General features: G+C 36.0%; 1 protein-coding gene across 1 annotated transcript; it reads left to right on the plus strand.

Annotated features, from left to right (window-relative positions):
• The first annotated feature begins 17,333 nt into the window (after positions 1 to 17,333).
• Positions 17,334 to 18,970, plus strand: LOC117785627 (zinc carboxypeptidase). The gene is made up of 4 exons (XM_034623735.1): positions 17,334 to 17,568; positions 17,622 to 17,758; positions 17,818 to 18,590; positions 18,659 to 18,970. The coding sequence occupies exons 1-4, from the start codon at positions 17,407 to 17,409 to the stop codon at positions 18,853 to 18,855; spliced, it is 1,269 nt and encodes a 422-aa protein (XP_034479626.1). The 5' UTR covers positions 17,334 to 17,406; the 3' UTR covers positions 18,856 to 18,970.
• Positions 18,971 to 19,509: the final 539 nt, after the last annotated feature.

The following is a 19,509-nucleotide window of genomic DNA, read 5'->3' on the forward strand; positions in this document are numbered from 1 at the left end:
CTGTGACATGCGTTCCCCTCAGTATTTTTTTTTTTTTTTGTTGTTTCCACTTTGTCTCCCCGCATTTTTCAGAGGTTTCATCAAGCTGTCTCGCCTCGCATATTTGAATAATGCCCGTCAAGTGGCAGCGCCATTGTTGGGCCTTTATTTTGTCTGGCTTTGGAAACTCCCCATTGGCTCCTCTTCCGCTTGAGCCTCCTGGTTCCCGTTTGGTCACATCCTGCCCCTGGCTTTGATTGACGATGCGATTTTATATTGAATTCAAGCTTTGCCTCGAACTCTGTCGAAGCCTGTGACACTGCGCGTGGCAGTTATTAATTGTGCTGATTAAGTGTAAAGTGTAAAGTAAAAAGTATAAAGTCAAAGGTCTAATGTGTATATTGAATATTTATGAATTCCTCTTGGTGCTTTGTAGCACAGCAACATAATTATGAGAAAATGATTTCATCTCGTTCTTACTGACAATAATAAATTTAATATAATAATCTTGAAGCGGCAGTCAAATCTCATTATCATCCGACAACGCGAAACACTTTTAATCGCAGTATTCTTAAGATTTCATTTCCATTATTAAAGTCGTTCTAAGAGAAAAATTAAAAAGAAAATTTATTAAATTGGCATATTTCATGGGTAATTTATATTTTAATGTCACTTAAGTTGATTAAAAGCAATAATTGTCAACAAAAAGCTGCTGATAAAGTCAGTAATTACAATACCAATGACAATTGAAATTTATAAATAATAAATGGAAACTTGATACAAAATTTGTTACTTCGATAAAAGGATAATAAAAATAAAATGTTACAAATATTGTTTAATGTATAGATCAATGTATAAATAAAATGAAAGCTTCTGAAAGCTTTATTATTCAAAAGACACTGGCTAAAATAAATTTATGAGTAATATAAGCTGCAGCTTTAAAAGCACTTATTAAGATTAATACTGTTAGCAATATCATTTATATCATAATGCCAATTTTCAAGCTCACTTGTCGACAGGTAAATGGCTCTCTAATTATAGCATATATAAGTTAAAATTTGGAAACTGTTAACATAATTGCAATTGGAATTTAATATGCAAAAATTCACAATGTTATGTATTAAATCAATGGTGTATTGTTAATAATGCAGTTATTACCCTGGAGTGCCCCACAAAGTCTTCTATAAATTATGACCAGGCCGATTATCGAGTTCACACACACACACACATACACATACAGTTAATTTAACACATTCGTATATAAGTATATCACGTACATATCTTTATATAAATGAGCACGCAACACAATTAAGCGGCATTTAAATGCTCGACTGGTTTTTTGTGCAACTCTCAATGTTGCAAGTGCAAGCTCATAATAATTGATATTTCAATTGTGCTGCAGCTTTTGCTTTATGCACTCGAGATGTGGCACCAACAATGGCAACAGTAGAAGAAGTCTTATGGCTTTGCCTTTAACGTTGATGTATTTTAACTTTGATTTCGTTTATTGTTTCGACCGAAGGCAGTAAAAAGCGTTAAGAGGATTTTATAAAGTGCAACAAATGCCAATAAGTGTGCAGATCGTGACTCAATGCAACCAGAGAGAAGAGAAATGAAAGGATAGGAAGTCCGCACGGAGCACGTGCTCGGCATAAATCGATAACAAGTAAGGAAATTGCGAGTGTGAGAGAGAAAAAGGAATTATATTTATGCATGCACATTGCGGGAATGCAATAAAAAATTCTAAAAGTGTACTCTGTAGCGTGGTGTTAATGTGAATCTATGAGTGTGCTGGGTAAATCAACTAACTAGCCGGGATAATCAAATATACGAGCAACCGTTTGCCACATTTGGATTCGTACGCTTGAATCATTTCACTCTCAAGTGGAGAAACACTTTTCGCAACACGTAAAATTATGCAAATTCCGAGGCTCGGCTTTACCAATATTCTCATTTGCATATTACGGCCGCATTGTTTACCGCAGCTTGTGGCCCATATTGAGGTCTTGGATCGGGGTTACCAAATGTATAGTATAAGAATTTCTCGACCTCACTGTTTGCCTTAATATGCAAGGCACACACAGCCAACGGGCCCAAGTTATGCATTGATCCATGTAATTTTTCTCTCTCTCGCTTGCTCGCTTGCGAGTCTCTCAGTCAGTCAGTCAGTCAGTCAGTACGTCAATCAGTCAACCATGGTTTTAACTTATTAATGCCCGGCATATCAAAGGTTAAACTCTTTTTCCCCCCTGCTTTTTCGAGTGAACTAAAGTGTAAAAAAAGAGCAGCTCTTTAAAGTTCTGAATAGCTTGGCTCTATTGTTAAAAGCAGCAAATCTGTTGGCTGTTCAGTTGGCTAAATGGATTGCGCTTGTCTGTTTACTTGGGCGACCTGTTCGTGTCTGCAACTGAAAGTGTTCCTGCCACACTATGTTATACACACCAATTTTCACTCTCTCCCAAACACACACACACATAATAGATCACTTAGCCGTTAAATTTATGTGCATGTTGGGACTCAGGCATCCGAAAGATGATTTTCACCATTGCCTTGGAGTCTTTCACCGTGACCGGCGATAGTCACACCTGGACGGCACGCTTGCTCTGATTAAATGGACATTTCTATTAGACCAAATGAGTTCCAAAGTATTTTAAAAACGTATAAAACTTTTAACTTTTATAACTAAAAATCTATATATACTAAAAAAAAGATCTATATATTCTAAAATATACTAAAATTTTTATTTAACTTACTGTATAGTTTTTGTTTATAAATATATGAATTGTCAAATAAAAACAATATGATTTCATAACATGTATTTTTAAAATTTTTACAATTTCAAAAGTCATAACTAAAATGCTTAGTCAACTATAATAAAATTCTGCTGGTAATTTAAAATAGTTCAAGAATTCTAATGTGTTAGTTCTAAATACATTTTTATTTTCAATATGAATTAAATAACTTTATGTTATCTTAATGGGAATATAATTTAAAACTATATTTATGTTATAATATAGCAATTATTGCTAGTTTTCATAGTATTAAATCAAGCCACATTTGAAATAATAAATTTTATTTCTTGCTCAAGCAAAAATATTATTTTATCTATAGTAAAATATTATGAATTTTTGTATATGTGAAACTATTTATACGTATTTTATTTGGTTTGATTAAATAAATTATATTTGTGCAGTGTTTAATAAAATTCATATCAAATAAGAGGCCAATACTTTCTCCCTTATACTGCTAATATCAATTCAGTCAGCTCATAAATATGCAATATTTTAATCTAAAACGTCTAAAAACAGTCACGTCGAGTGTTATTGGTTTAACCTCCAATTTGTGCAGTTTTTGAACTTAATGCAAAATCACAAACTGAACAAACTGAAAAAGCCAATAGAGTTGCGCTTTATTGCCATTCGGCAACATTTTCCATTTTGGCAGTGGTGCAACAGTGCATGGCCATAACCACTTAGTGTATTCGTAACAAAACTCTGAACCACAATTGTCGTCAGGGCAACGCTTAGTTAGCCGTCTCCAATTGTAGTTTATGCGGTTTGTCAAGGGAGGAGATCGAGAAGGGAATGAGGGCTGCATCTGATGCGGTTGACCAACTGCAAAAATAATTACTCAATTTGAACATAGAACATGGCACAAATTATCAAATAAATTGGTTGCAAAAATATGCTGTAAACTACGCACAAGCTTTGTGTGCAAGGTCGAATTGCTCATACGCCCCGTCAGCTACTGCGAACCCACAATGCAATTAGTTGGTCGCCTGGAACCACATAAATTTCCATAAGCATAGAAATTGAGAGGCAGAGAAAGGGAGAGAGAGGGATGTTAATTTGCGATGCATTCGCTGAAGCTGTCAGCATTCAGCTGCCAGTTTGCTGAGGAACAATAGCATCAAAGGATGGAAGGGTCCTTGAAGTGCTGTTCTGTGCGCATCGCGATTACAATCTCATTAATGCAAACTTCAGATTGAAGTTTAAGAAGTATTTCATATTTATTTTATAAGCGCATTTCATCGACTTAATTAGCAGCTGCCTCAACTTTCCCATTTTCTACACATTCAACGGTCAGCTAATTAGGCAATTTAAGTATACCTAATTCGTATTGGGGCGTAAGAGCGTAAAATTAAATATTAAATTTCTCTTTCTCCCTCTTTGAGTGATATATGCCGACAGCGTATTTCCTGGCTTTGTTCAAGTTCAAGTTCATCCATAAAGAGTCCCCTTATGCGTATTTAGAAATTTAAATATCTCTGGACAGTTGGCTTTAAGCAGCAACAACAACAGCGGCTAAAGCAGCTGCAAAGCAATTTGTTTTGCCACCGAGTAATTTGTCTTCAAAAGCAAATGTTTTGCAATTTGTTAACAAGAAAATTTCTTTGCGTTTCAACGTCTTGGCCTTGTTTGCAGTCGCTTGGTTTTTCTGCCCCAAACACTTGTTTACATTGTTTGTGCTTCTGTTTCGTTTGTTGAACACAGACACTGTCTCTTTCTTTATCTGCCTCTCTTTCTCTCTCTACTTCCCTCTCCGCTTCTGTCTCAGTTCTCCTGTCTCTGGTATCTCTTTTGCAAATGAAAATTGTACACGAATGCTGCCTAAGTGATAAGCGGCAAATGCCTGTGTTGGTGTCGTGTGTTTGCTCATTGTGTGTGTATGAGTGTGTATAGATGTGTGTGTGTTTGTGTGTGTGCGTGTGGTATCTGTTTTGGTCTTGGCTTTTGGATATAATAAATGATTTTTTAGTCAAAAATTGAAAGTAAATACATATTGATATCCTAAAACAAGAGAAAAGTGCAGAAGCCACAAATACTGAGATACTCTGTTATACAGAATAAGGAATTTTATTCAATATAAGAAGCTTTGACACAATAAACACAATAAGAAGTCAGATATAGTTGACTTCGAAATTTTCTATACAACATCAATAAAATTATTTTTGTAAGATTTATTTGCCAACGAAAGTGGGAAAAACTTAACTCATAAATTTATTATCACACAGCAATATACCCCATTATTTTGACTGACACTTTAGGGTATAATGACAAACGTGTTGTCTGTTTTCAGGGGCAGCCAAAAACATATGTATGCTCAAGATACTTTAAGCCAGCAACTTTGGTAACACAATCAGACACTTAATATGTAAAGTGCAAATTTTGAACGACAGGCTCAAAAAATGAAGAAGAAATTCAAAAAGATCGAAAAGAGAAATTGTGAAAAACTTTTCAATTGAATTTCAGTTGCAGTTTTACTGTCAACATTTGCTGATGTTTTCCCTTTTTTGTTCAATATGTGTTGCAACAAATATAAATATTCATGGATAAGTCTTGTGCGTTCATGTGAATAAATTCAATTAACTTTATGACCGGACACGTTAATTGGCCTTTAATACACAAATTCATGCCAATGCAACGCATCTGAATTGTAAGCCAACATTATAGTACATACATACACGTACATGCATATCTATAACGCAGTGTAATATAATATAATATATATTTATGTACTCTTATTTGTGTGACCAACTGGAACAGCATGCGAACATGTTAAATTTTATGCAGCAAAAATATGATTTTGGTAAGCTTACAAGCTGATCAAAAATAACAAGTAAGCTAAAGGCAAGCTTGAGCGACTAACAGTTACCCTGTAAATGTGATATTATATTTCAGATATTCAATTTGTGTTTAAAAAGTTTCAATTATGTGGTAAAGTGGATAAATCCTTATAATGATCGTGTTTTTAATTCCTTACCAATTATTTTTATTTAAAGCAGCAGAAAGATAAGTTATCTGATTAGGAAAATGTATTGCAATTGAATTTATGTACGAATGCATCTAGTACCTGACTCACTGTGTTATTCAATTTTATCAAAACTACTGCATATACATATTTTCTGTCTGCAGGATATCAAGAGAGAAATCTGTTTATGTCAGTTTGAAAATGTTCAGTATTCTGGATTGTGTTGCCATTATTGCAGTTGCAACATTTGATAAATCCAAGGGAACCGCAGTCCTAATGGACGTGTATGCATTTTACCTTATTTGGGCGAGTTTTGTGGATTTTGTGCACTGCTGTTAAATCGAATGCAACATTGATTTGAGGTTACAGGTTTAATATGATTTTTGTACATGATCCTAAGTCTATGCAGTTGTGTCCTGTGTATGTGCAGAGCTTTAAATCTCGTAACGTGTTGTCAGCTGAATAAATTGTGCACATAAAAAACTATTTTGCATAGGAGACTTAAGAATAAAGGTTTGAATAACTTGAATTTCTTTGTTGTTAGTAATCATGACAAAGGCAAAGAGAGAGAGAGAGAGAGAGAGGGATAGATAAAGACGCACACATAAAACGACACAATTTGAACTTTAACACCTTCAATGACAGCTACCGAGAATGACCCCGGGCGCAATTTTGTGTAAATAACATGAAAATAAGAAAAACAACCTCGGGCCAAACGAGAGACGTCGGGCTTGTGATGTGGTGGGGCAAGAAATCACCCAAAAAACCACTCACGACTAACATTTTGCTTTGCCTTTTTATGAGTGTGCTACTGTAGTTGTGCTTGTTGTTGTTGCTGTTGTTGTAGTTGGCCATTATGCGCATAAAATATAAGAGGGTTGTTCATATCCAAGACACAATAGAAACAGCGTCTGATGCACACACAGCCATAGCATAAATCTGAGCTGCTTTATAACCCACAGACAGAGACAGCAACATTGCGACAGCAGCAGTGTGCGAAAGAGCAAGAGAATGGGAGGAGAAGAAGCGAACATGCAAGAGCAAGAAATTGAAACTTCACGTCAGCGCCTGAATTAAAGAAGAAACCACAAGGAAAAGCCAAAAAGATTTATTTTAACATTTTTATTATTAGTTTCTCGTCGTAAGTTTTGTGGTCATGCGGCATTAGCTTTTGCCTCCCATCAACATCAACGCAAATTGCCACAAAATCACATTGCAAATTATGTTAAATTTAAGGCACTTCATTTCAGACTTGATTGCCTGCAAATTGTTAGCATTTACTCTTGTTTTACGCAAATACGTTTTCTACATTTACGCATTGCACAGCTTAAATGACACGAGCTGAAAATCATAAAAAGAGCAGAAAGAATTCGCATTATTCGCTATAAATTGATAAGATAAAGCCTTCAAAAATATGTTTTATTGAGATATAACTATTTGCTTTAAATAATAGTATATTTTATGAAGTTAAAGCAGCGACTGAAATGAAAATATTTCTTAAAATCAAAGTTATGGAGTAAAAATTAAAAATAACAAAGTACGCCATACATAAGTGGAATATCTTATTGCTTTTATTTGCTTTATTTGAACTAATATTAATATAATAATGACTATTTTTCTATATCGAGTTTACTCGTTGTAATTTTTGAATTCAATTGTTGATAAAAGTCTTATCATTTAAATATCATCAAGTCAAATGGAATATGAGAACTTGAATTTTTCAGCACACACTCTGCTATTAAGATTGTTGTGTCAATGCTTATGAATTGGCTTTTCCATGTGAATGAACGCATTTTTTTTTTAGCATGAACCAAATGTCAGCTGTCAGTAGCCATAAGTTCGGTTTATTGTTTGCTGCTAAGCTGCCAAAATAACCGAAATAGCTGCCTGGCTTCCTGGCTGCACAGTTGGCCCAGTTGCTTGCCTGTTTGCCTGTTGGCCTTCATGCTGTGACCCTTTTGTCTTGCCTTCGGACCGATTTTATGCCTGACAATTTCATTTGCCAACTACGAAATGGCCTGAAATTGAACAGTTTTATTAGTAATTGAATAGCTGGCTTCAACTTGTTGCCACCGAGCTTTTGTTTAAGTCTGCCATATAATAAGTATACGCAATGTGTGTGAGTATCTTAATGCGCATGAAAAGCCCTTTTTTTTCCCCGAGAGCACAAAATCCATAAAAATCTGACCCTCAACCATACAGTTGTAAGTCTTGTAATTTTTCAATTTTCTTTATGCGAGCGGGATTCTTGCATTTAGATTTTTCACATTATTTCGCTTTATGTGTTACAACATTTTCTTTTCTGGCTTTTTTTTTTTGCCCCACGCTTTCTGCTGACTCGTGCGCCTAATTGTCAGTAACAAGCAAACAATTTTCAAGCACAGCAAATGGCAATGAAAATGGAAATGAAAATGGAAATGCTCTATTCTAAGAAAGAAGATGAAAAAAAAAAAAAACAAATGACGGTGCAAAAGTCTTAGCAAACGCTTTTCACACTTGATTAATTTCCGCTGCAAGGCCGCGTTATTTTCATTTTATTACCATTCATTTTTAATAGCAAAGTGTTAAGTTTGACACTTGATTAAATATGACCCAAAAGTCTCGACCAAAAACTCTTTAAAAAGTGCTAAACATGCACAAAACTGCTGACAAGCGATTGGTAATTAATTCAGTTAAAGTTTAAGTTCAAGAGTTCACGTTAAAGTTCTCTCGAAAAGTGTGTGAAGCATATGTCAAAGCTCACATAGAGTCATTAGGCAATTGCAGTTAGATTTTGGCTCTAATCTGTTGGCAATTGTGAAACGCGGTCAGTGAGCACATCATTAAGCTCAGAAAATGTCCTTACATTATTACTGTCTCTCTCTCTCCCTCTCTCTCTCTTTTTATCTGTGTGTCTGTCTGACAGACTGTCTATACGGTAAATGGTAAAGTTCAAGTAGCATTCAGGTTCTGTGCCTGATTTGATTGAATGGTGAGTGAGCTGAAAAGCTTCAACAACTCGTTTACTTAACTTAATGTCTAGCTACACACATTCACACAAATATATACATTTATGTGTGTGTGTGTGTGTGTAGGTATTTGTGTTAGTGTCTTGACTGCACGCATACAAATTGTTCTTGTTCTACTCGTCTACATAATGGCAACGTACTTTGCTTTCAATTTACTAATGCACCACTGCTGCCAAGCCAAAAGTCAAAGGTTGACTAGCTGCCAGAGCACACTCATAGATGAAGATGTTTTTCCAGCCCCTTTACCTTATACCGTAACCACCCTTTTACATATTTGATACCCTACAGCGATAACAAAAATAGCGAGAGCAGACAGCAGAAGACATTTATATTCTCGCTATATTCATAATCAGCAGCTGGAATCGAGTGGCTTTATCTGTGTAGTAGACATATAGAAAGGTTAATCTATTGAATCTAGCTGGAATCGAGTGGCTTTATCTGTGTAGTAGACATATAGAAAGGTGAATCTATTGAATCTATCTCAATTAAGTTTTTAAGAACCCAACATTATCATCTCAGTCTTTCAAGAATCATATAATTATAATTTCTTGAATCTAATCACATTTATCTGTTGCTAGAGAGTATCTACCTGTCGTTAATGCTCGCTTTGCAGTGTTTATATTTTTGTATTTTGTTGTTCTTCTCATTTGGAACACAATGTTATTGTTGCACGCATGTCGAGCGCATTGAAGTGAAGCATGCATATCGCTTCGGCATTGTAATCAGAGGTATGTATTATACCCAAGCATCTGCAACTTTACAATGGAGTAGAATAGATAACAAGAGAGACAGAGAGAGAGAGAGGGAGAGGAAGCTGCATGTAAAATAATTGCAAATTTGTGCTGTATAAATAATAAATCAATTGAACAGCCACAAAATCCAATAATGCAACAAGGTATTTCTTTTTCATTTTTTGATCTACATGTTTCTCTTCTTTTTTTTTACAACAGTAAACATTTGTGGTTATTCGCTGTGTTGCACAGATTTTTGATCGAGTGAATCGTTATTAATTTGCGCGTAAAATTCATAATGCTTGCCACATTGTTGATTTGTTTAAATTGGCTGGCCCATGTGGCGTATGAGCAATACGACTATTTGCTTATATGCTGAGTTTATTAATATTTCAATATATATAACAAGCAATCAGGTAACACGGAACATAAAACCAGTCTTCAGCCATTTGTCAAACTAACCAGCTTAAATTAATTGGTATAAAAATTGTTTTGATTAAATTAAGTTAGCTTTAGCAGCTGCATTTCAAATTCTGTTCCCTTATTCAATTCATTTGAATATTATATACACACAAAACGCACCAGGGCAATGAAAATAAATGAGATCTCATCAAAATAAAACGCTGAAAATTAAGAAAAATGCGCACAGCCAACTGCCGGACAGCTGAGCAGGAGGACAGCTCAAAAAAAAAAAGGACGCGTTAAATATAATAAAAGATAAAAAAGAAATGAAAGCTTTTTCAAGTCAAATGTGCTCGACTAGCTGTTACCACAGTCTGCATTGGGCTTTTGTGTACAATAAATCTGAATAGCCTATAAATAATAGAATTATTTTTTGCTTCCATTAAAGTTTTTATAAAATGTTGTTAAATAAAATATTAATTACTTACAAATTAAATATAAGACTCATAAGACAATCTTTCACTTCGATTAATTTATTGCTACTTTTCAGTAATAATTTGAATATCTGTTTGAAAGATGAGTTGGTTTATGGTTGACTTTTGCCTCTTTTAGATAAAAATCGCATCATTGAGTTCAAAATTAAGTCTTTCTCAGATTTGTACATAGTTTTCAAAAATAAGTTTGGTTTTCTTCCATTTGCTACATTTATTTACATCAGTTTGTTATGCCCTTTATTACAATTGTTGGCATAAAGAGTATAATAAAAGGAAAATGAATTTAAAGCGAGTCGCAGGTGCGGGCATTAAGTCGCTCAGTCAAACAAATTGGTTTACGTATTTAAATACTTCCGGCAACAGTTGCCAGTTGCCTTCAAGTCCTGAACTGAACCACAGCTGCCGGCTTAGAGCTAAAATCGAAAATTTCACTTTTTTTTTGTATTTTGTAAAATTTAAAAAAAATATTCGCTTGCAAGAAGAATTACCAGTCAAGGTTGTGGCACAAGGATGTGGCATGTTTTGCACTCTTTTGACTTGCGTATGCGAATTTTTTTTGTATTTGTGCAACGTGGCATGAATGTTAGCCTGGCTTACACACACGCACACACACATACACACACACCTTGCGCCCATCAGCTGGCTGTCAAGCTGGTTGGCCTGCAGTTGAAGTGCAAATGTGCAGTGTAATTAAAAGTGTGTGTGCAGGTTGCATACAACAGCAGCAGCAGAAATTGAAAGCACAAATGACAAAAAAAATATAAGCAGAAAAAGAACGAGAGAGAAGAACGAGAGAGAGAGAGAGAGAGAGAGAGAGAGAGAAAGAGAGAGAAAGAGGGAGAAAGAAAGCAAAATAAAGAAGAAATAAAAAAAGAGCGAAAGCTGTGGGCTCTGGAAATACCCTGTTTGTATGCTCGTAAAAGATATTTTCTTGTCATAAAAAGATACGCGTATAACTATGTTAGCTTACAATCTAACGACATTAGACACTGACCGCAAAACTCTTGAAAATGCCACATTCAATAAAAAATTAAAAAGCTATGATTTTTTAAATATTTAAAACTCTGTTTCATAGTAATTATTTAATAATGCTTTGAATTCACATTGCGAAGCATGAATGGAGATTAAAGTGAGAACCATATCGATTATATCCAAATTTTACATTCTTTATATATATACTACATATGGATATTTCTCTGGAATTTTCTATAAATTTAATATATAATAAAAGTTTATAAATTTAAGAACAATTCAGTATATTTACAACTATTTTTTTTTATACTAATTTTTTAAAAAATTTTTAACGTAGTTTTACTTTGTTTTTTTAATATCTGCGGGATACTAACCTACGGGATATTTCATTGACTGAACACGTTTTCCATTTATTTTTTTCTATAGTATCCTCTTTCATAACTCTTACACAGGATATTGTAATTTTGTTATCAAATAAAAATTCCCAAAATAGGAATTCTTTTTTTATGAGAAATATAAAAATGATTAAATGGAAAAACATTTTTACTATAGAAAATTTTAGTTTCAGCTAAAAATATACATATAATTTTTATATAGCTGCCTAATCATTTCTCTGGAAAGTGTATTCAATCTTCGTCAGTCCCAAAAACAAAAAAACCTTTCTTTTCTGTTATCAGTGTCTTTCTGTTATGTTTTTTTTTCAACCTGCCTCCTGCTGCTTTGGCATGTGGGTAATTTTCAGAAATATGAACTCTGTGCTCTAGCTGGCTTTCTGATTGCTGGCGGCTTTTGGACTATGAGTATGCGGCCTATTTAAGCGCCATAAGCCGGACACTGAGCTGGCATTGCTTTGAACTTAGTTATCTAAAACGGGAAACGGTCAGGTAAAGTAGAAATAAAAGAATGGTACTGGCCATAATGTGTCCTCAGTGTACCATGCTTTTCAGGCTGACTTCAGGCAGACAGTCAAGCATATTGCTGGTCTTTTTAATTAACATTTGGCCAACATAAACCGAAAACAGGTCAAAAGCATTCAACTTTTCATATAGTTTCGTCTCTTTTCATTACAGACTCATGTAAATTACTTTGAGCAGGTGAAAGCCCACTTGGCCGGAATATGTGATAATTGAGTTTTTGCCTATTCAATAAACTCAACCAGAACGAAACTTCTTGGTCTAATTGCACTGCATTCAGCACATTGCTAAAAGGCTGCATAAAGCATAACAAAAATGCATAAAACTGCAATAATTTAACAATTTGTTCAACAAATATTTGGCTTTTGAAATAAAAGAGACAAAATATAATATTTAAAAAGAGTTTTGATAAAACAATTTAAGCTTATATTTATCTGTGGTAAATATTCAAATTTATAGCAATATTCATGAGCATGCCTTAATTTCAATAAATGAATTCAAAGCCCCATTGTGCATTGTCTGCTATGGAATGAATCGTAATAGAAATTGCACACGAGTTCGACGTGGTTTCTGGCCATTTTAAAACGGAGCCTTGTGAAAGTGCGAAACCAAGTATAAATCTTTGGACAAAACAGACAATGGGCCAACGGAGAGACGACGCTATTTGAAGCTGGAGAGAAAACAGCAGCCGTATCAGGAATCGGAGTCCAAACACCGAAGCACTTAGCCATGGCTGTGAAGCTACCTAATTTATGGGCCGGGCTGAAAGCGCTGGCCCAGACAGGCCTCTCTTTCTCCGACCCCCTCACAAGAGAGAGAGAGAGAGAGAGATAGAGGAGGAGAGAGAGATGACAACAGAGGAAACAGAGCAGCAGATTAGCCACAGACGATTGCATTGAAACAATGCACAATGCAGGATGCGAAGGGAAATCGAGAGAGGAAACGGAGTGGAAACAAGGACTCTAGGGATATGTGAGAATGCGAATTTTGAAGCTGAATATATAAGGCCGTGTTATGCATGCCACGCATTGATGCCATTCAAATCGATTTGTGGCTGCAAAACACTTTCCTATACATGTGTGTTTGTGAAATCGTCATCGAACTACAAATTGATATAATTGAATTGGATAAAGGCAAATGATAATGGTAATGGTTCAATGAGGCGAGCTCAAAATGAGGTAGACAAACTGAGTGCACAGAATGAAATAAGTATAACGACATCCAGATAATCCAGATGAGCTTTAAGAGTAATAAGTTAATTTCATGTGCTGTAAAAGCTCTTGCCAATATTACAGTTCTATTCATACTAGTTCCATTAAGTAATTACAGTGATTACATCTATTAGAGAGCTAGAGATATCAATTGAATTTAAGGTGATGATTTCTAGTTTAAGAGTATTGCTTACACATTGACTTTCTCAATCAATTTCCGTGCCAAAATTAAATATAACAACTGCTGAGAAATTATTGTGAAGATTATTCTTTTAGGTTTCGCTTTTTAATTTGTAAAAAACTTGCAACATTTTAATAATTTTTATCATTTACTTTGCCTTAGATTAAGCCTACACCTAAGTTGAATTTTTCAGGTAATGTAATGGACGTCATTTTAATAGAAATAGAAATTGCATAAGTTTTTTCATTTTATTGTTATGGCTGTTACGTTTATTTGGCTAACTCGACTGACATTTATTGCAAAAAGTAAATGTTTGATGATAGTCACGTAGTTGCTACTAAACAACGACAGTCAACCAAAAAAAAAATACCAATAAAACAAGCAAAAAAAAAAAAAACACAAGAATAACAACAAAACAGAGCAGAAATTGTGGAGAGTTCAAAGTTGGCGGCACATGACATGCAAAAACAAAATCCCAAAACACTGAAACGTGCCTTTTTGACATTTAGCCATGTGTGTGTCTCTGTGCATGTGGAGTGAGGTAGGTATATAAGCGTGTATGTGTGTGTCTGTTGACAAATTGAATTTTGCTGCCAAAAATGTTGTTGTATTGATTTAAAGGCAAGTGTGGAGGTGTCAGCAGGCAGTAAGGCACAACGGCATTAGGGTCAATTACCGCTGCAAAATGAATTGTGAGTTTAAAAAAAAATCAAAAGCTAGCAACAAACTGTTAACACACTGAATGTGAATGCCACACGGCCATTGCCAACTAACACACACATACACACAGACACATACATACATAGTTAAAGTGTCATTGTATTACTTTCATTATCTGCGCAAATATTTACCAGAAATGGCAGTTGGTAGTTTTTGGTTCAGTTTTGGGCAGCTCAACAGTTTAGACTTTGTTAAACACACACACACACACACACACACTTAGTCAGCTGGTGCACATTTCATAAATGTGGTAAAAGACAAACTATTTTTTGTATCTCATCATTGTTGTTGTTGTTGTTGTTGTTAGTTTTGTTGCGTGCGCTTTTGATGAAGTTTCCTGCCTGTTTAAAACGCGCTGTTTGTCACTCGCCCTGATCTTAACTTTCGCATATGCCCGCCAGCAATGACAAACTATGCACACGAGTGCCACAAACTTGTGCCTCCCCAGAGGAAGCTGCCTCAATGCCTTCTGTCTGCCCTTCCAGCTGCCTGCCCCACTGCAGCAAATATTTGCCTTTGTGCCCCGGCATCGCCGACGGAGTAAACATCTCAGACCACGCCCCCCGCCCTTTGCTTCCGGCGTATTTGTGAGCTGAAAGACACACGTTACGTTTAGCTTTGGCTGGCACCTGAAGCAACGTTGAGTAAAAGTCAATTTAAACGGTGGCCAAAAAGTTTCTGACATGGCCAGCAGCACACGTGGCGTATGAGCGATAAATTGTGCACAGTTTCAGTTTTCAATTTGCGTGGCATGCAACGTATTGGAAAATGCAAACAAAAAACCACATTTTATGCTTGAGAAAGCTAATTAACATCATTTTTATGAGACATCAACTTGCTGGCAATAAAACGCATTTCTTTTCGGCCGGAAAATAAACAAAGTAAATATTTTGATGCCGCGTTTCAAGTAAATTTCTTTATACACAAGACAGTAGAAAAGAATACGACATTTCACACACAGAGGGAGAAGCGCGTATAAATTTACGACACACTCGACAAGGGCGTTGTGGGGAGTGGCAGTTGGCAGGAGGCAGGAGAGAGGAGAGACAGACAGGCAATCTGCTGGTACTTAACAACTTGGCGTATTTATTTAGCACGTGTTTTAGGGCCTTCAAATTTGTAGGGAAGCATATTTGTTGCTTGCTTTTAATTAACAAAATGCCTTGAATTTCATTTTTGTAATCATTGCGCTGCTTGATTAGACATTAAAGTCTAGGATCTAAATTAGTGAACAGGTTTTCACGAGCGCCAACTGAAAATCTGGCCAACAATTTTTAATTTGGAATCAACGATTTTTCTTATCAACATTTATGAATATCTCTCTTTCACTCACACTCTATCTCTCGCTCTCCTTTTGCTACACTCTGCTCTCTTTTAAATTGAGACCGGCAAAAATCTGGCATTGTTCTCAGCTGCTGTTAAATTGCAGTCTGTTAAGAACAGGCTCTGTTACCCTTTCTCTGTTAATGCAGTGAGCTTTAAAATAATGACAATTAAATGCAACCGCAAGAGATAAAAACAATTTAAATATTATAGCTCGCACTTTAGTGCACTTAATTAAAATGTCAAAATCAATGAAATTCAATATTTAATTACATATTTTGGCTTTGCTAAGTGCACAAATTACAATTATGTCCCGCTAATCTATTGATATATGAATACACCCGCATGTATATGTTGACAAAGCCTGTTTAGCCTTAAATTAAATGCATTTGCATAATCAATTAAAACGCACACATAAAATCACAACAATTACAACAACAACAATGCTCGCTTGCTGACAATTTGCTTGTGCTAATTGGATTATGGGGAACATCAGTTAAATTGTAATAAAATATTTAAACAATTGAAACTTGATAATTGAATAATAAACTAAACTGTTTTAAAAGAACACAATTTAAGAACTTTGACCAGTTACTCAATGGTCATTCAATTGGCCTCTTTTAGATGCACTCATTCACTCACTCACTCACTCACTCATTCACTGACTATTTGCTCTGTCAAGTGCAGCTTTCGGCACTTTAAAAGTGCTTCTTCACGCGCAGACTTCACTGTACAATCGAAGTAAGTATCTAATTGTTTTAAAGTATTTACACGACGCGCGCTACATGAATTCTAATCATCATTCTATCTAATCAATCGCTATGACTAATATTATTTATAACCTAAACTGGTTTAAATTAATAAGAGTGACTGCTCAAAACAAGCGCGACTTTTGTTTGCAATGCATTAAATATGTGTTTGATTGAGTCAATCATTAGTCAATCATATACAATTATGCAAATATCATAAAACAAATTAAAACAATTTGTAACATGTTCTACAAGCGAATCAATCAGAAGTAATTGAGTCAGTCAACAATCAATCGTGGCCGAAACAGCCTTTAAAATAAATGTAGCTATGCTTAGTACTATATCTAATGTAGAACTAAGCTAAATAACAACAGTTTTTAGGTTGATTGAGTCAATCATTAGTCAATCATGTATGACATGGCCCATAAAATAAAAACTAACCTTAAAAATGTATATAAATGTTGCTTAAGTAAATCATCATTCAATCATATTAAAAATAATCTGATAAACTATGAAATAATCAATGAAATTGTCTGTCGTAATATATTACAAATGAAGTATTTCTTTATTCAAAGTTCAATTGTTGATGATGTGTTGTCTACTTTGTGGTAGGTTAAGTGTTGCCTAGACAAAGACAGAGAGAGAGAGAGAGGCAGAGAGAGAGAGAGAGAGCAGAAGACACAGATAAGCACAAAAAAATGGCAGCGACACATGCCACTGCACAGTGCAATTCACAGGAATAACAAATGATTGATCAAAAGTTTGCCCTATCAATAACTTATTAGATAACACATTGTCGTTGCACTTTCTGGCTGTTGGCTGGCTTTTGGAGTGCGCACTTCAGAGCTAATCGACACAAGAGCCAAGTGCTCGATATAAAAGGCCGTGTCTTGCCAGTGTCCATGGTACAGTGAACGCTCGCACGTTCCACAAAGCAAACACGCAGAGTAAAGGGCAAAGCGAAAGCCAGGATGAAAGTGTCGGTATTAGTGGTAGCTTTGCTATCCTTGGTCGTATTGGCCATGTCCAGAAAACCAATGGCAACGCGCTATGACAACTTCAAAGTGTACAAAGCTTTTATCAAGGATAACGAACAGCTGGAGGAGTTTAAGAAAATGCATCAGCACATGGAAGTACGTTTGCCATAAAAGGATTCCAATCACATATCTTATTTCGCCATTTTTAGATTCACTTGCTGCAAGATATTGGAGATGCCAATCGCAGTTATGACGTCATTGTCGGGCCTGCATATCAGGATATCTTTGAGAGAACCCTCAACTTATTGGATATTAAATTTGACGTTATGATTGAGGATTTGCAGGCGTAAGTTTCGACTTTATTCAACTTAGACAGCAACTTAGTGTTGAAAACTTTCTGTTTAGTTTGCTGGATGAGTCTGCCTATGATCCGGATGCACCGATGGACTGGGAAACGTATCATCCGTTGGATAAAATCTACGATTGGGTGGATGAACAATGTGCAGCTCATGATTACCTCGAGTGCAAGGTCATAGGGCACTCGTACGAGGGGCGACCCATCAAAAGCATTCGACTGTCGAAGCGTGAGGGCAACAAAGCCATTGTAATTGAGGGTAACATTCATGCCATGGAATGGATTTCATCTGCGACAGTCACCTTCATTCTGAATCAGCTAATCAACTCAAATGATAAGGAAATACAGCGACTGACAGAGGAGTACGATTGGATTGTGCTGCCGATGATGAATCCCGATGGATTTGTCTACACACACGAAGTGGAGCGTTTGTGGCGTAAGAATCGGCGTCCCAATGGGTTTACGAACAAAACGGGTCCCTGTTATGGCATTGATATGAATCGCAACTTTGACTTCCATTGGAACGGTGCTGGCTGGAACCTTGAGGACCCCTGTGATCATTGGTTTGGCGGCGAGAAGCCCAACACGGAGATTGAGATATTGGCACTGCAGGACTTTGTTAGTTCATTCGATGATGGCTACATTCGTGCCTACATGGCCTTCCATGCCTATGGCCAGTATGTCCTGTTGCCTTATGGACACTCGAATACGGAATTTCCGCCCAACTATGATCAAATGATGCGAATTGCCGCTGCCTTTGCCGATGGTGCACTTGATTCATATGGCTCTGTTTTTACATATGGTGCCAGCGGGTTATTGAACTGTAAGTACTTGAACTCGGTGGGCTTAAGTTCTTAAATCGGCACAATGTTATTGACCTTATTTCCGCAGATGTTGTCTCTGGCGCTGCCAAGGATTGGGCATATGGTGTTAAAAATATACCATTCACCTGCACCGTGGAGCTGCGTGATAAGGGCACATTTGGCTTCTTCCTGCCATCCAATCAAATTACGGAAGTCGGCGTTGAGGTCACTGAGGGTCTCAAGTCTCTCGTTGTCAAAGCAGCCGAGGAGGGCATATTCGATTAGACGCGTTGGCATGAGAACAACTGCTTAGCATATAAAGCATCCAAAAGCAACGATGGAGATTAAAATTTAATAATTTAAAAATTAATAAATATTTTTCTATAGAATGAGCATTTTACATTACGTGGCGTATGCGTAATATTTGACTTTACAGCGCACTGCCTAGTAGCAAGCAGTAAATGTTGCTGACAGACTTACAAAATAGCAAGCAGTACATGTTGCGTACTGCTAACAGCGTGCAAGCAGTTGCACTGCTGCCATGCTCCTCCGCTGTGGGGTAAGCAGTGCTTAAGAAAACTGCTTGCTGGTGTATGTCCTGGCTAAAAGCTTTGCATTAAACGGTTAACAGAGACTTTTAGCAAGCTGTCAAATGAAAATAAAATATAAAATTTATGGATTGGCATTTTAAATTGAAAATGATGAATGAAAAGTAACAGAAGGATGATGTGCAAACACATGAAGTGCCAAAATTTAATTCGTTTTCATTAATAATTAACTAAAGTATTACAAAGCGGTTGATTTGACAATGGTTTAAGGCCTTTTGTCACTCTGCCACACACACTGGTAATCGATAGCTGTCATTAAGCCACAAACTTAAGTGTTTGGCTTGTCTAAATTACATGTGCTTATGACACTTGGGTCAAGCAACTCGAAACG

The sequence above is a fragment of the Drosophila innubila genome (genome assembly GCF_004354385.1).
Source record: "Drosophila innubila isolate TH190305 chromosome 2R unlocalized genomic scaffold, UK_Dinn_1.0 1_C_2R, whole genome shotgun sequence".
NCBI classification, from domain to species: Eukaryota; Metazoa; Arthropoda; class Insecta; order Diptera; family Drosophilidae; genus Drosophila; species Drosophila innubila.

Coding starts and splice junctions, on each gene's coding strand:
- LOC117785627 (XM_034623735.1), top strand. CDS start 17,407: ATGAAAGTGTCGGTATTAGTGGTAGCTTTGCTATCCTTGGTCGTATTG. Junction 17,569..17,621: donor AAATGCATCAGCACATGGAA/GTACGTTTGCCA, acceptor CGCCATTTTTAG/ATTCACTTGCTGCAAGATAT. Junction 18,591..18,658: donor TGCCAGCGGGTTATTGAACT/GTAAGTACTTGA, acceptor TTATTTCCGCAG/ATGTTGTCTCTGGCGCTGCC.